At 39.8% G+C, this 17,846-nt stretch overlaps 1 protein-coding gene across 4 annotated transcripts in view; it reads right to left on the reverse strand.

Annotated features, from left to right (window-relative positions):
* prkag2a (protein kinase, AMP-activated, gamma 2 non-catalytic subunit a) overlaps nucleotides 1-16,982 on the reverse strand; it is a 149,629-nt gene extending 132,647 nt beyond the window's left edge. For 2 of the 4 annotated variants that reach the window (XM_029693818.1, XM_029693791.1), the window contains exons 1-2: nucleotides 16,971-16,982; nucleotides 684-755 (exon numbers count right to left, since the gene is read on the reverse strand). In XM_029693818.1, coding sequence (XP_029549678.1) covers nucleotides 684-755; nucleotides 16,971-16,976 — 78 coding nt within the window. In that variant the 5' untranslated portion in view covers nucleotides 16,977-16,982. Of the gene's footprint in view, nucleotides 1-683; nucleotides 756-3,753; nucleotides 3,830-7,355; nucleotides 7,379-16,970 lie in introns of those variants that run through there. The other 2 variants (XM_029693807.1, XM_029693797.1) reach the window with 2 other exon arrangements.
* Nucleotides 16,983-17,846: the final 864 nt, after the last annotated feature.

Raw genomic sequence — 17,846 nt, forward strand, 5'->3', positions numbered from 1 at the left:
TCAGCACCAGTGCTCTCTGGTCCCGCTCTAACCCAATGACCCAGCACCAGTACTCTCAAGTCCCGCTCTAACCCAATGACTCAGCACCAGTGCTCTCAGGTCCTGCTCTAACCCAATGACTCAGCACCAGTACTCTCAGGTCCCACTCTAAACCAATGACTCAGCACCAGTACTCTCAGGTCCCGCTCTAACCCAATGACTCAGCACTAGGCTCTTGATTGATAGGTCTGGCTCAGCTTATGTCCTCAGTGTGACTGACCACATTATCCCCACAGAGCAGTCATCATATCAAAGGTGTCATGGGTTTTTTTCGGTGTGAAGTCAGGGCCATTCCCCAAATTTAAATAGGTAATGATGAAAGATTGAGGTTTTAATCAAGACTATGTTAATTGAGTTGGGGATGCTTTTAATTTCTATTTTCCTCAATGAAAACAGAATTGAAGTACCAAATGATGGCCTTTGTGATTAACCCTAGCCTGGTCCAAAACTGTACTTGCTGTAGCCAACCACACTATCATTGACACAATCACAAGAGAGGAGTTGGCTGAAGCACAAAGCACATCCAAACTGGATCACCAGGCTAAATGAACACCAACTATCTCTGGATTTCCTCCAAAATAAATATAGATATTTTCTCAGAGCACACTGAGCTGATGAGGGTGTAACTAGGGACATCACTTTACCTTCCGTATGCCGTCCGTATCCATATGGTCGACATCTCTCTCCAAGAAGGGCATGGCAAACGAGCTGAGGTCCTGTAGAACAAAGGGAGAGCACCAGGTTTAGATGGGCATTAGTATAAAAAGACCACCACCTTCACCTTCAATCATTTATCAGCAAAGTCATACTACATAAAGTGGCATAATCTGTTTGCCATGCCACCATTTGTATAACATCAAATTAGATTTCTGAAGTATGTATATTAAATAGCTTAGAAAAAGCACACATATCATACCCCCCCCCCCCCCCCACAACAACAAAAAAATTCTAACCTGCCCTGTTATTGTAATGGTGAGAGGTTAGCATGTCTTGGGGGTATGATATTTGTGTGTCTGTACATTTCTCACTCATCATTATTCACATTTCATTCAGGACTATCCATTATCATGGTAGCATCCACAAGAGTTTAGAAACATATTATATTCTTATTTACAATAAATGTGACTCCAAATTGGCACAATACATTATTTACCATTAACTTCTATTGGGCACAAAATAATCTGAAACACAACCAAAACAAACAGCAAATGCATCTATTTGTAGAGCCACAAGCTTGATGTAATCATTGCATGCAAGGAATATGGGACTTAACGTTTGACTACTTTAATACACATAAGTGAATTTGTCCTAATACTTTTAGTCCCCTAAAATGGGACCAAATACTTAACTTGTACAAAAAAGTATGTACAAAAAGTGCTTTCATTTCTAAACTGTTCACACAATATGGATGAAAATACCTTCAAATTAAATCTGACAGTCTGCACTTTAACATCGTTGTATCATTTCAAATACAAAGTGTACAGAGCCAAAACAACAACAAAATGGTCACTTTCCCAATACTTTTGAAGCTCACTGTGTCGTAAAATAAACACACACATTTCTTCAAGATATAAAGAAACATTGTTTAAAAGCCCTAAAATAAAGTATACAGAACATCAAGCTTTCCGTTGCTGTGAGGTGGTTATTACAATCCATCTTAGAATCAAAGGCAAACTTACACACAATGCCTCTCCGAGTTCTTTCTCCATGGAGCGGACTGTGAATGGAGAGTTTAATGGATAACGCTACTCAAAGAACCGCTTGGAATGAGTCCCATTGTGCAGTGTGCTAAACCTCATTAACATTCTAAAGCCCTACTAAACGTGAATCAGCAAGAATCAAATATCACACTATGAACCGTAGAAATGACCACTGACTCAATCGACAGCGACAGGACAGTTGTGTGGGGGGTGGGGGGGTCCCGCCAGAGGTCAATGGTGTCACTCAAGCCATGCGAACCCTACTGATCTGTAAAATACATGTAGAACATTCTCAACAGAATTGTGTCAGGAGAACAAATCTTACCTAGATACAAATACCTCCTTGTTGCTGATGACAACTGACTGACAGGTCCAATCTTGAGTGAATCAATCATGTGCACAAATTAAGGCCAGCCCTGTCCCTACCCAATAACATTAATGATGACAGCCACAAATGAATGACATCCTAACTCCCAGAGATCCTCAGTGACATCACGGCCATCAAGGTGACCTTCAGCTCTTGTGACTCCAGTCTGGCCACATCTGTTCAACCTTGATGCCTGCGCCAGACCCCATCTTGGTGTCTGCTGTCTATAGTACACACTCTTAAAACGGAAAAAACACAGCCCAAGACACAACAACTCCAGGTTAAGGCCACTCCGCTGAAGGCCACATGACATCTACACACAATGAAAGTCAATTCCATAACATAGTGCTTAATCCTGATTGTATTATTTTGCATCTTGTATCACATGATTATATATATAAAAAAATAAAGATTGTAGATAATGAAACTTTTAAAGAAATGAAATGTATCCTGAGTCTTACCCTAGGAGCAGTGTTGGGGAAGCTACTCTGAAAATATAGCCTACCAAACTACAAATTACTTCACACTGTAAGTTGAGCTACATTAAAGATACTGTTAAGAAACATAGTTTACTGAACCACTACATCCATACAACTTAGTGAAATATTATCATATCGAAATGTTGTACACTTCAAATTGCAAGAATAGATCACTCTGGAGTAAAATGTTAACAGAATGTATAATATAACCGAGTAAACACAAAAATAGTATCATGTGAGAATTAGGCAGGTTTAATTCTGAAAAAGAATGGAAATGATTGCCTACTCTTTGCATACACTGATATTTTATTTTCATTTATCCCAAAAAAGTAGTCTACTTCCAGTAGTTAGCTACACCTGTAAATGGTAAAAAAGTAATTAACTACTGAAGATTTGAATTCGATTTTGTGCTTTCATTGCAGGCAAGCAGTAACACTGCGGTTTCTACTAATCAACTTATCCCAGTCATCAATCAAGACAGTGATGAATGGAATTTAATTTCAATTATTACATTTATTTAACAGGGACAATGTACATGTAATCAATGTACATGGAATCAACATTTCTGTAAATGTGCCAGACTTAGCCAGCCAGACAGTTTTCATCTGTAGTCCCTGGGATCAGCTGTGTTACTGCTTGGTTGGAACAAAAGCCTCACTTACACCTACCATTGTAGGGCAATATTCCCCACCCCTGGTTTACAACATAGGGTGGAAATAATTCTACATCTGAAAAATAATGGCAAATGGGAAATTGCACCATTCGATCCAGTTACTACAGTGGATCCAGCTACTACAGTGGATCCAGCTCCTATAGTGGGTCCAGCTACTACAGTGGGTCCAGCTACTACAGTGGGTCCAGCTACTACAGTGGATCCAGCTACTACAGTGGGTCCAGCTACTACAGTGGGTCCAGCTACTACAGTGGGTCCAGCTACTACAGTTGGTCCAGCTACTACAGTGGATCCAGCTACTACAGTGGATCCAGCTCCCACCGTGGATCTAGCAACTATATATTCTGAGTAAGTCACATTTAGAATCTTGTAACAAAAATACCCAAAGGGACTTTGATTTCTCTTCTCAAGCACATGTTCCAATCCCATTACCTCTTTGCATACCCTTAGACTAGAACACAAACCCAACTCAACACTCACACACTTGTAATTTACCTTCTACTCCCAAAGTGCAGAACGACTAGCAAAATCCCCTCTGCTGTGCATATGGTCCTGGAGCACTGAGGGTTCTTATCTACATACAGGCATGAGCAGAATAACAACAAGTGGAGAAAAACCTTCCCCCCCAAGAGATGAGCTCACTTTGACCTGTCCTCCAGCTTTGAAAATTAGTCTGGAAAAAAAAAACCTGTCTTTCGGATCAAGAGAAAAACCAATCCCCAGCGATGCTAATCTGTCTGAGCTTCAAAAATCACAACTCAAGACTTATACCCTTACCCTTTCCATTCTCTGAGTGCAAGGCTAGTCCAGTGTTGCCTAACGAGTACTTAGCTATGCTATAATGAGATAGTCAACAAAAGTGCTGCCTTAAGCGCTTACAAATCCTATTTGATGAATCTCAGGCCAGTCCCCGGGAGAAGACAGGCTAGACATGCAGGGCCCGGGGTGGGGGTGGGGGGGAGGTGAGGGGGGAGGGGGAATAGCACCTCCCTAAGAGAGAGAGAGAGAGAGAGCAACCAAGTACTGATCACCCCAATCCACAGAAGTGGAGACAAATTTGATCCCAGTAACTACTGGGGGATGTACATCAACAACAACCTTGGGAAAATCCTCTGCATTATCATTAACCTCTCTAGGGTAGGGGGCAGTATTTTCACATCCGGATAAAAAACGTACCCGATTCAATCTGGTTATTACTACTGCCCAGAAACTAGAATATGCATATAATTGATTTGGATAGAAAACACCCTAAAGTTTCTAAAACTGTTTGAATGGTGTCTGTGAGTATAACAGAACTCATATGGCAGGCCAAAACCTGAGAAAAATCTAACCAGGAAGTGGGAAATCTGGTGCTTGTAGTCCTTTCAAGTCATTGCCTATCGAACACACTAATAATATGCATATTATAGTTCCTGGGCCCGAGTAGTAGGCCGTTTAATTTGGGTACGTTTTTCATCCGGCCATGAAAATACTGCCCGCTACCCTAGAGAAGTTAATGAAGCTGCCAGTTGAGGACTTGTGAGGCGTCTGTTTCTGAAACGAGACACTCTAATGTACTTGTCCTCTTGCTCAGTTGTGCACCGGGGTCTCCCACTCCTCTTTCTATTCTGGTTAGTGCCAGTTTACTCTGTTCTGTGAAGGGAGTAGTACACAGTGTTGTACAAGATCTTCAGTTTCTTGGCAAGTTCTCGCATGGAATAGCCTTCATTTCTCAGAGCAAGAATAAACTGGCGAGTTTCAGAAGAAAGTTCTTTGTTTCTGGTCATTTTGAGTCTGTAATCCAACCCACAAATGCTCATGCTCCAGATACTCAACTAGTCTAAAGAAGGACAGTTTTATTGCTTCTTTAATCAGTACAACAGTTTTCAGCTGCACTAACATAATTGCAAAAGGGTTTTCTAATGATCAATTCACCTTTTAAAATGATAAACTTGGATTAGCTAACACAACATGCCATTGGAACACAGGAGTGATGGTTGATGGTAATGGGCCTCTGTACGCCTATGTACAGTGCCTTGCAAAAGTATTCATCCCTCTTGGCGTTTTTCCTATTTTGTTGCATTACAACCTGTAATTTAAATTGATCTTTATTTGGATTTAATGTAATGGACATACACAAAATAGTCCAAATTGGTGAAGTGAAATGAAAAATTACTTGTTTCAAAAAATTCGAAGAAATAAAAAACGGAAAAGTGGTGTGCGCATATGTATTCACCCCCTTTGCTATGAAGCCCCTAAATAAGATCTGGTGCAACCAATTAACTTCAGAAGTCACATAATTAGTTAGATTGCACATATGTGGACTTTATTTAAGTGTCACATGATCTGTCACATGATCTCAGTGTATATATACATCTGTCCTCAAAGGACCCAGAGTCTGCAACACCACTAAGCAAGGGGCACTACCAAGCAAGTGGCACCATGAAGACCAAGGAGCTCTCCAAACAGGTCAGAGACAAAGTTGTGGAGAAGAACAGATCAGGTTTGGGTTATAAAAAAAGATCTGAAATTTTGAACATCCCACCGAGCACCATTAAATCCATTATTAAAAAATGGAAAGAATATGGCACCACAACAAACCTGCCAAGTGAGGGCCGCCCACCAAAACTCATGGACCAGGCAAGGAGGGCATTAATCAGAGAGGCAACAAAGAGACCAAAGATAACCCTGAAGGAACTGCAAAGCTCCACAGTGGAGATTGGAGTATCTGTCCATAGGACCACTTTAAGCCGTTCACTCCACAGAGCTGGGCTTTACAGAAGAGTGGCCACAAAAAAAGCCATTGCTAAAAGAAAAAAATAAGCAAACACGTTTGGTGTTTGCCAAGAGGCGTGTGGGAGACTCCCCAAACATATGGAAGAAGGTACTCTGGTCAGATGAGACTAAAATTGAGCTTTTTGGCCATCAAGGAAAATGCTATGTCTGGCGCAAACCCAACACCTCTCATCACCCCGAAAATACCATCCCCACAGTGAAGCATGGTGGCAGCATCATGCTGTGGGGATGTTTTTCATCGGCAGGGACTTGGAAACTGGTCAGAATTGAAGGAAAGATGGATGGCGCTAAATACAGGGAAATTCTTGAGGGAAACCTGTTTCAGTATTCCAGAGATTTGATACTGGGACAGAGGTTCACCTTCCAGCAGGACAATGACCCTAAGCATACTGCTAAAGCAACACTCGAGTGGTTTAAGGGGAAACATTTAAATGTCTTGGAATGGCCTAGTCAAAGCCCAGACCTCAATCCAATTGAGAATCTGTGGTATGACTTAAAGATTGCTGTACACCAGTGGAACCCATCCAACTTGAAGGATCTGGAGCAGATTTTCCTTTAAGAATGGGCAAAAATCCCAGTGGCTAGATGTGCCAAGCTTATAGAGACATACCCCAAGACACCTGCAGCTGTAATTGCTGCAAAAGGTGGCTCTACAAAGTATTGACTTTGGGGGGTAAACAGTTATTCACGCTCAAGTTTTACATTTTTTTGTCTTATTTCTTGTTTGTTTCACAATAAAAAATATTTTGTATCTTCAAAGTGGTAGGCATGTTGTGTAAATCAAATTATACAAACCCCTCAAAAATAAATTTTAATTCCAGGTTGTAAGGCAACAAAATAGGAAAATGGCCAAGTGGGTGAATACTTTCACAAGCCACTGTAGATATTCCATAAAAAATCAGCCGTTTCCAGCTACAATAGTCATTTACAACATTAACAACTTTTACACTGTCACAGGATCCAACGAAAGTGGCGCCCCTCCTCGGTCGGGCGGCGCTCGGCGGTCGTCGGCCTATTAGCTGCCACCGATCGTTGTTTCTGTCGTTTAGTTTTGTCTGTCTGTTCCGCACCTGTTTTGTGTATGTCATTAGTGGGGACTTATTTAATGTGTGTTTTCAGTTGGGATTTTGTGCGGGATTGTTTATTGTCCACGTTGTGTGATCGACAGTTTTGTTTTTGTATAAAAATTACCGGGCTGCGCTCCTTGCCTTAGGAATTATATTTTTGTGTTGTACGGGCGCAGTTAACTAATTACTGGAACTTTGTATAGAGCCCTGTGCTTTTCAGCGTGTGTGTGAGTAGGATTATTAAAAGACACTCACCTCCAGCACCTCTGTCTCCTGCACTTGATTCCACCTATCAGCCAGTCCAAGTCCGACGTGACATACACTGTATTTCTGATCAATTTGATGTTATTTTAAATGGACCAAAAAATGTGATTTTCTTTAAAAACCACGGACATTTCTAAGTGACCCCAAAGTTTTGAACGGTAGTGTATCTTTACGTAAGATCTATTAGTACAGACAAAAACATGTCCTCCTACGCACACGGACTGAGCAAGATGAGGACCAAAGCTTCCTGCCCCGTGTCATCTGCGACACCTACATACCTTACTGTGTCAATGAAATGTAATGGAACTTACAGAAATACCAGCGGGTTTGGAAAACAAGACCTTGGATTACAATACAGCCTATGGCCTTTTAGTGCAACATACATTTATTTTCAATTATTATCATAATAATAATAACTAGATGGTAGCTTTACAAGTAAAGTTGTGGGGCTTTCTAACGCTATTTAAAAAACGAATTGCGGTATTGAAAGAAGTTTAAAAAAAATTGTACTTTGATTATATTATTGAAATTAAGAAATCATTTTTAATTTCCATCGATAGTCTTTAGATTGGGTCAGTAGTTGTGGTCAGTAGATGTGTGGTCAGAAGTCATGTGGTTGTGGTCAGTAGTTGTGTTCAATAGTTGTGTGGTTGTGGTCAAAAGCTGTGTGGTTGTGATCACTAGATGTGGTAAGCAGTTATGTGGTTGTGTTCAGAAGTTGCGTGGTTGTTGTCAGTAGTTGTGTGGTTACGGTCACTAGATGTGGTTAGAAGTTGTACGGTTGTGGTCAGAAGTTGTGTGGTTGTGGTCACTAGATATGGTAAGCAGTTGTGTTTTTGCAGTAAGTTGTTGAGTGGTTGTCAGTTGTTTTGGTCAGTAGTTGTGTGGTTCAGTTGTTGTGTTGTTGTGGTCAGTAATTGTGGTCACTCTCTTCACTCTCCTCATAATGTTGGCCCTCTATGTCTGTGAGTATCATAGCAACGGCTCCGTTTTGGCATCTCATTGATGACACAGAGAGCTGTTGCTAGAAGAGAGCAGGCGGTGGGTTATTAAAACGGCTCTAGTTACAGATTGGTACACACAATTTCTAATACGTTTTCAGATTTGTCAAGCAGAGTGGTATGGGAAGATTTCATACCTCAAACATTTTCTCTAAGTTAGTGGTCAAAACGGCAGTTGTTTGAGAAAAGTTGGAAGATGGGGTAATGCAGTTACTAAAACAGCTGTACCGTATGATCCGTAGTGAATATTTTGATTCCCAAGAACAGATATGAATCGCAGAGAGCTAGACACATTTTACAAATGCTTGAACTTTTTGTCTAACTTGTTGGGCTAGTGGTCAAAACGGCAGTTGCTTGCAAAAATGTTACAGAAAATGTTGTTGATGCGGTTACTTAAACTGCGGTAACTTTTTATCAGAATATTATTTTCTTGTTCAAATGCCAGATTTGAGTAGCAGAGAAGTAGACGAAGAACACTCTAACGTTTTGTCTAATTTGTTGCAAAGTGGAATAATTAGCTGATTTGTGTCAAAAGTTGCATGATTTGGTAACGTCACAATGGGGAGAAATGCCATGAAAGCGGATGGGGCGGCAAAAAAAGAGGACAAAAAAACAATAACGTAAAAAGTATAACACTATCAAAAAGTTGTATAAAAGCAACTTGAGTTAGACCGTTCCGTACGTTTAAAAAAGTTTGAACGCCGTTTGTATCTTAAACGGTGTAGGAGGAGTAGCGTGCTTAAGAATAATAAGAAGAAGAAGGTTGAATATCTAAGATGGGGCTCTTGCTGGGCAAGCCCCACAATAATACTATAGGACACACTGTTACATTGATATAAGACATACGGTTACATTGATATAAGACATACTGTTGCATTGATATAGGACATAATTTTACATTGATATAGGACATACTGTTACATTGATATGGGGCATACTGTTACATTGATATAAGACATACTGTTACATTGATATAGGACACACTGTTACATTGATATAGGACATAATGTTACATTGATATAGGACATACTGTTGCATTGATATAGGACATAATTTTACATTGATATAGGACATACTGTTACATTGATATGGGGCATACTGTTACATCGATAGGACATACTGTTACATTGATATAGGACATACTGTTACATTGATATAAGACATACTGTTACATTGATATAGGGCACACTGTTACATTGATATAGGACACACTGTTACATTGATATAGGACGCATTGTTACATTGATATAGTACACTGTTACATTGATATAGGGCATACTGTTACATTGATATAGGACATACTGTTACAATGATTTAGGACACACTGTTACATTGATATAGGACACACTGTTACATTGATATAGGACACACTGTTACATTGATATAGGACACACTGTTACATTGATATAGGGCATATTGTTACATTGATATATGGCATACTGTTACATTGATATAGGACACACTGTTACATTGATATAGGACACACTGTTACATTGATATAGGACACACTGTTACATTGATATAGGACACACTGTTACATTGATATAGGACATAATGTTACATTGATATAGGACACACTGTTACATTGACATAGGACACACTGTTACATTGATATAGGACATACTGTTACATTGATATAGGACATACTGTTACATTGATATAGGACACACTGTTACATTGATATAGGGCACACTGTTACATTGATATAGGACATACAGTTACATTGATATAGGACATACAGTTACAGTTCAGGCACTTCTGTCATGCTTACAAGCAAGAATGACAATGATGGGGTGTTCACTGGATCATAACGATATTTGTTAATCATATGATTTAAGTTATTATTCACATGATATTTCAGTCTGCCTCTGAAATAGAGCATTATAATATCCCTGAAATCTTAGATTAAATATGATTTGCAGTGTGCCCATTGGTTTATACAGAACAGTAAATACCGGTCAGATGTCAGGGACAACATACATTCAAAGATTGGAACTGAATGTCATCACTCATTGTGAGAACTTCAGCTGATGGCAAGAGTCCCTGGACTTCAAACATCTCTATACAAAAGGAGTCGTCACATACCCCTGTCCCTAATCCACCAACTCCACCTTGCAAATACTGAAGCAAGTCTTTGGTGCAGTTAGAGGTCGACCGATTAATTAGGGACGATTTCAAGCTTTCATAACAATCGGTAATCGGCATTTTTGGACGCCGATTATAGCCGATTACATTGCAATCTACGAGGAAACTGCGTGGCAGGCTGACCACCTGTTACGCGAGTGCAGCAAGGAGCCAAGTCAAGTTGCTAGCTAGCATTACACTTATCTTATAAAAAACAATCAAGCTACACATGGTTGATGATATTACTAGTTTAACTAGCTTGTCCTGCGTTGCATATAATCAATGCGGTGCCTGTTAATTTATCATCGAATCATAGCCTACTTTGCCAAACGGGTGATGATTTAAGAAAAGCGCATTCGCGAAAAAAGCACAATCGTTGCATCAATGAACCTCACCATAAACATCAATGCCTTTCTTACAATCAATACACAAGTATCTTTTTTAAAACCTGCATATTTAGTTAAAAGAAATTCATGTTAGTAGGCAATATTAACTAGGGAAATTGTGGCGCTTCTCTTGCGTTCAGTGCAAGCAGAGTCAGGGTTTATGCAGCAGTTTGGGCCGCCTAACTCGTTGCGAACTGTGTGAAGACCTTTTTTCCTAACAAAGAACGTAATTCATTTGCCAGAATTTTAAATAATTATGACATAACATTTAAGGTTGTGCAGTGTAACAGCAATATTTAGACATAGGGTTGCCTTCCGTTTGACAAAATATGGATCGGTTCCGTATTTCGGTTCCGTATTTCGCAAATAATAGTTTCCGAATTTGACAATATTAATGACCTAAGGCTTGTATTTCTGTGTGTTTTGTATATTATAATTAAGTCTATGATTTGATAGAGTAGTCTGACTGAGCGGAGGTAGGCAGCAGCAGGCTCGTAAGCATTAATTCAAACAGCACTTTCCTGTGTTTGCCAGCAGCTCTTCGCAATGCTTGAAGCACAGCGATGTTTATGACTTCAAGCCTATCAACTCCAGAGACTAGGCTGGCAATACTATAGTGCCTATAAGAACATCCAATAGTCAAAGGTATATGAAATACAAATGGAATAGAGAAATAGTCCTATAATTCCTATATTACTACAACCTAAAACTTCTTAACTGGGAATATTGAAGAATCATGTTAAAAAGGAACCACCAGCTTTCATATGTTCTCATGTTCTGAGCAAGGAACTTTAATGTTAGCTTTTTTACATGGCACATATTGCACTTTTACTTTCTTCTCCAACACTTTGTTTTTGCATTATTTAAACCAAATTGAACATGTTTCATTATTTATTTGAGACTACATTGATTTTATTTTGTATTATATTAAGTTAAAATAAAAGTGTTCATTCAGTATTGTTGTAATTGTCATTATTACAAATATATATATATAAAAATCAGCCGATTTAATCAGTACTGGCTTTTTTTGGTCCTCCAATAATCAGTATTGGCGTTGAAAAATCATAATCGGTCGACCTCTAGGTGCAGTCAAATGTTTTCTAATGCAAAGAAAACCAAAAACAATATTACACCATTCAAAATTTCCACAAGTAGTTCTCCAATCTGGCCAACACGTTCCTATACAGTATGTTTCATAGTAACACACATTGTCTGGAAACTCTTCTACGCTCATTATCGCACACACAGGGCCACAGGTGATGTGGACAATAATCTCAATTGCACACTGAGATTTGGCCATGCCTCTGTTGTAGTTTGCACCCCCTCTCTCTAGGTGTCTATTGGTGAACAGAGGCCCAGCCACTGCACCAGCCTATTGTCTGGACACAATAGAACAGAAGAGATGTGAATATTGTTGCCATGAAAGTGTTGGTCCCATGATTCATGAGCTGAAATAAAAGATCCCAGAAATGTTCCATAAGCACAAAAAGCTTATTTCTCTAAATTTTTGTGCACAAATGTGTTTACATCCCTGTTAATCCATCCACCTGACAGGTGTGGCATATCAAGAAGCTGATTAAACAGCGTGATCATTACACAGGTGCACCTTGTGCTGGGTACAATAAAAGGCCACTCTAAAATGTGCAGTTTTGTCATCAACACAATGCCAAGTTTTGAGGGAGCGTGCAATTGGCATGCTGACTGCAGGAATGTCCACCAGAGCTGTTGCCAGAGAATTAAATGTTAATTTATCTACCGTAACCTGCCTCCAACGTTGTTTTACAGAATTTGGCAGTACATCCAACCGGCCTCACAACCGCAGACCACGTGTAACCACGCCATCCAAGGACCTCCAAATCCGGCATCTTCACCTGTGGGATCGTCTGAGAGGGGAGATGGGGGGTGCTGATGAGTATTTCTGTCTGTAATAAAGCCCCTCCCCAGTGGGTGGGTCTGGCTCCCAAGTGGGTAGGCCTATGCCCTCCCAGAACCACCCATGCTGCGCCCCTGCCCAGTCATGTGAAATCCATAGATTAGGGCCTAATTTATTTATTTCAGTTGACTGACTTCTTTATATGAACTGTAACTCAGTAAAATCGTTGAAATTGTTGCATGTTGCATTGATATTTTGTTCAGTATAGTTGGCAGGGGTCTTCACTTGAACATTGCTGTGTTTTCATGTATTTCTAATACATTTTAAGACTCTCTGGTAGATGTTTTATAAGACCCCCTTTCCATCTGTTTGACCAGAAATCAAAGCCTTTGCTTATTTCAAATATCTATGAGGGAAAATGGTGGGAAATGTATATATGCCTTCATTTCTTAAAAATATAGACTCTTAGCATTCATTTGACACCCAATTTGACATACTCCTATGAACTTCACCTTGTTGCTCATGGGTCCTTTTACATGGAAATGGCCATGACTGAGAGAAGTGTATCATAAGACATGCAAATGTATACATTCATGCAGACTTGAGTTTATTCTATTAGAACTCATTCTTTCCTTTCAATAGAATATTGAAAACATGTAAAAAGGAGAAAACGGAGGAATGCACATCAAAATGTACAGTCAAAATGCCAAGAGTGTGCAAAGCTGCCATCAAGGCAAAGGGTGGCTACTAATCTCAAATATATCTTGAAATATTTAACACTTTTTTGGTTACTACATGATTCCATATGTGTTATTTCATAGTTTTGATGTCTCCACTATTATTCTACAATGTAGAAAATAGTAAAAATAAACAAAAATCCTAGAATGAGTAGGTGTGTCCAAACTTTTGACTGGTACTGTATATCCAGGCTATAATGGAAAATGGTGTCTCCTAACATTCACAAGGCTTACATTATCAGTCTGTCAATAGTAGCCTTGACATGGATAGTTGACCAACCCAGACGCATTGGAGATAACCCATGCTTCTTCCAAACAACTAGGCTACTCCACTCCAGAAATACATCAGCACTGTGCAAAGCCATATCAATACACATTTAATTAAGCAATAAGGCCTGGGGAGGTGTGGTATACGGCCAATATACCACAGCTAAGGGCTGTTGTTATGCACGATGCAACGCGGAGTGTCTGGATTACAGGCCTTAGCCGTGGTATATTGGCATATACCACAAACCTTATTGCTATTATAAACTTGTTTTGTCATACCCATGGTATACGGTCTGTTATAAACTGAGTCGTTCCTGTCCTGAATGCTGATTGGCTGACAGCTGTGGTATATCAGACCGTATACTACGGGTATGACAAAACATGTATTTTTAATGCTGTAATTACATTGGTAACCAGTTAATAATAGCAATAAGGCACCTCGGGGGTTTGTGATATATGGCCAATATACCACGGCTAAGGGCTGTATCCAGGCACTCAGCGTTGCGTCGTGCATAAGAACAGCCTTTAGCTGTGGAATATTGGCCATATACCACACCCCTCCTGCCTTATTGCTTAAATATACCACGGCTGTCAGCCAATCAGCATTCAGGGCTCAAACAAGCTAGTTTATATTAAGAAATATAACCCTTTCCCTGCCTGATCCTATCTTAAAATCACCAGCAGCTGAAAACAAAAAGAAAATAAACCATGTTCCATTGTAAGACAGATTTCACTGTGTGGTGATCCACTGTCCACTAAGCAGTTCGGATGTCACGTATAATGCCTGATTGTCCAGAATATGCAAGATAGAGAAAGAAGGGCATTCTTTACACATACACTGTTCAATTGACATAAACCCAAGAGCGACATTGTATTTTGTGTCAAGCAGCCTTAATGGCATTAGAGTCAATATGAGGCAGGTAACCTAAAGTAACAGTGAATCACTAAATCAATGTGTAACTTCTTAAAAATCAATGCTACTGCATTTGTTTGGATAACATAACGAGTAGACCTAGTATATAAGTGTGGATATGGGGATACGCAGGCAGACCTGCTCAAATGGAGGATGATGGTATGTTGTTGTTACTAAACAACAAACACATAGGAAATCATTTCCCATGTCCATGAGAACAGAGCAGAGCGTCTTACTCTTTCCACAAATGTAGGACATTTGGTTTCGTAGATATATCTTGGCATGTCATCAAAACAGCATAGTGGCACATAGGAAGATGATTGATTAAAATGGTGGAAGCATCCATTGTCTCTTCACCAATAATTCCTGACCAATGAAATTCTAGGATTTGTCCTTATTCCACTACCAGGTGTGTGACAGTCCATAGACTTCAGGTAAAAACATCACAAGTACCTGTAGACCACATCAAGCTTTTCTGAAGGGTATGGCCAAAGGTCAGTGATCTGGAGCACATATAGGCCCTGTCCAGAAACAACCTAAGAAGAAGAAAAGCTGAAGCACATGGCTGAATTTCAATCCAATCGCTCTTCCCTAATCCAAGAACTAGCCCTCTTCCCTCCTCCTATACTGCCTCCTCATGTGGACCGGAAAGGAGTGGGGTTGGTTGTATTATAACTCCATCTAACTAGCCCTCTGGTGAGCTTGGTACAGCATTACTGTACATGAATTACACTGTAGTTCTACTGAGACAATCATTTCAGATCACAGAGAAACAGGCCACAAGGGCAGAGGGAGGAGAAAGCCTTGTCAAATTGGAATCAGGCCTTCTGCTCTTTTGCTCCAATAATAAAATATTGTTGAGGGAGTGCAGATGGATGCCGAGCAAGTCATTGGTTAACGGCTATCTGTGACCACTTCCTTTATAATGCATGGTGAGTTTGGAGATCCATGAGGAACGGCCTGGGTGCGTCACAGAATGTTCCATGACTTGAATTTGCCTTAACATCAGTATCACAGATTTGAAGGTCACCTCTCTTTTAAAGGGCTGAGATTTTGCATAACAGCAGTATTACTGATGATAGTGACTTATCGTAGGTAAGTGCGTGTGTGTGTGTGTGTGTGTGTATGTGTGTATGTGTGTGTATACATAAAGATGTGAGTAATAATATCGATTGTCTGTGTCACGTCCTGACCATAGTAAGATGTTATTTTCTATGGTAGAGTAGGTCAGGGCATGACAGGGGGTGTTTTGTGTTTTTCTATGTTTTGTATATCTATGTTTAGGTTCTAGTTTTCTATTTCTATGTTGTTGTTTTTTGGGATGATCTCCAATTAAAGGCAGCTAACCCTCGTTGTCTCTAATTGGAGATCATACTTAAGTAGTTTTTTTCCCCCACCTGTGTTGATGGGTAGTTGTCTTCTGTTTAGTTTATGTACCTGACAGAACTGTGAGCTTTTGTTTTCGCTTTGTTATTTTTTCTTTAGTGTTCTGAGTTAAAATAAATATTAATCATGAGCAATCAACACGCTGTGCTTTGGTCCCCTCTCTACGACAGCCGTTACAGTCTGTTAGTATTCACATCATGAAACATGATCCCTAGTTTTTCCTCTACTAACCATAATCACCTGTCACATCACATCAGCAGTAAAGGTATAATTACAGGATTGACGTGCTGTGCCTTTGGTCTTCGCTGATAGCTACTCACATGGAATGACTCACGATGACTGCTGACCTCAAATGGAATACAGATTTTACACTTTACATACAGCCGATGGGAAGAGAAAGCTGGTTTAACAAAATGTATGAGTATACTACCGAGTTATGTTATGATGTCTATACATGGGTTATTATAATGGCCCTGAAAATAAACAAAGGCTTTGTGCATGCTGTAAAATGTAACTTTATTTTCATGGATATATGGTTCATGTGATGTAGCCTACACTGTACATAAAGAAGCCGGGAAACTCAATGAAAAAGCAGGCTTGGTGTATGTAACAATAAAACATGTTTTTCTTTTAAACCAGAAATATGGTGATACACCTGTTGTAACACTATCCATTTTCTGTATGACATATGCCACAGATTATATGCCACAGGTTCTATGCCAGATATTGTTCACTATACACATTCAAAAGAGACATCGTAGAGAACAACAGTATTTGAAATTGAAGGAAACACACCACAACCCCGCCCACATCTATATATGCCCAACTTCAGAGCACGCGCGATCGAGCATAAATATAATAGGGTAGTAATTTCTCCCGAAAAATATCAGTCTCAATATTTATGAGGACAAAAACTTACAGGCATGTTCAATCGAAGCGTCCTCTTCTTTCTAGGTGTCATCTTAATGTCTCTCTTCTTGGAGTCATTTGCTGTGCTTCCCATATTGTTCTAGAATTCTCTAGACAACTGGACTCATTAAAGCGTAAAATAAACGTTACTTTCTCTCCCCTCGTGCTAGATCGAGTGTGGTGAATGATAACAAAACAACCACTGCTAAAACATTCTACCTTATGGCAAGTACTAATTTACCTATATTCGCATTCATGTGCTCCCCAAAACGGGTTTTGACTTATCCGAAGAGGTTTAGGAGAATTTACGCTGCAGGTTAGGATAATTAACGTAGCAGGTTATGACAATTAGGTTAAGGTTCGTTAAGAAATGGGTTTAAAAATCTACTTTTGATGTCAATTTGACAATATGTATCCCATCTAAGACATGACCCCCCAAAATTCCTGGGGTGATGCAATTTATCGGCTTGAGATATGATAAATGATCTGACACAAAATAAAACCCGCTGAATACGATTCATTTGGCATAGCGTATTACCAAACTTTCGCTGCTGGATGGCATATCTCACGCGCAGATGTTTCAGTAAATCCGAAATTGAAACACAAGGAAGCTCGTATGATAATGCAAATGCGGATTCACGCTGCACATACAGTACGTTCCCAGAGAGGATTTGATGGGTTCACACTTCACAATGGAGAAGGCAAGTATACATGCATGCAGGTTGGCTGACTACTGGTAAATACCAGCTCGGGCTTGTGGTGGGACACTTACAAGACTAGAGGGTGCGTCAAACTTTGCGCGCAGCTCCGAATTGTCATATGGCTGTGTTTACTTTGTGGCAGCAGCATCAATAGTAAGGGAAAGGGAAAGGGGGGTACCTAGTCA

This window comes from Salmo trutta, chromosome 2, assembly GCF_901001165.1.
Source record: "Salmo trutta chromosome 2, fSalTru1.1, whole genome shotgun sequence".
Classification (NCBI taxonomy): domain Eukaryota; kingdom Metazoa; phylum Chordata; class Actinopteri; order Salmoniformes; family Salmonidae; genus Salmo; species Salmo trutta.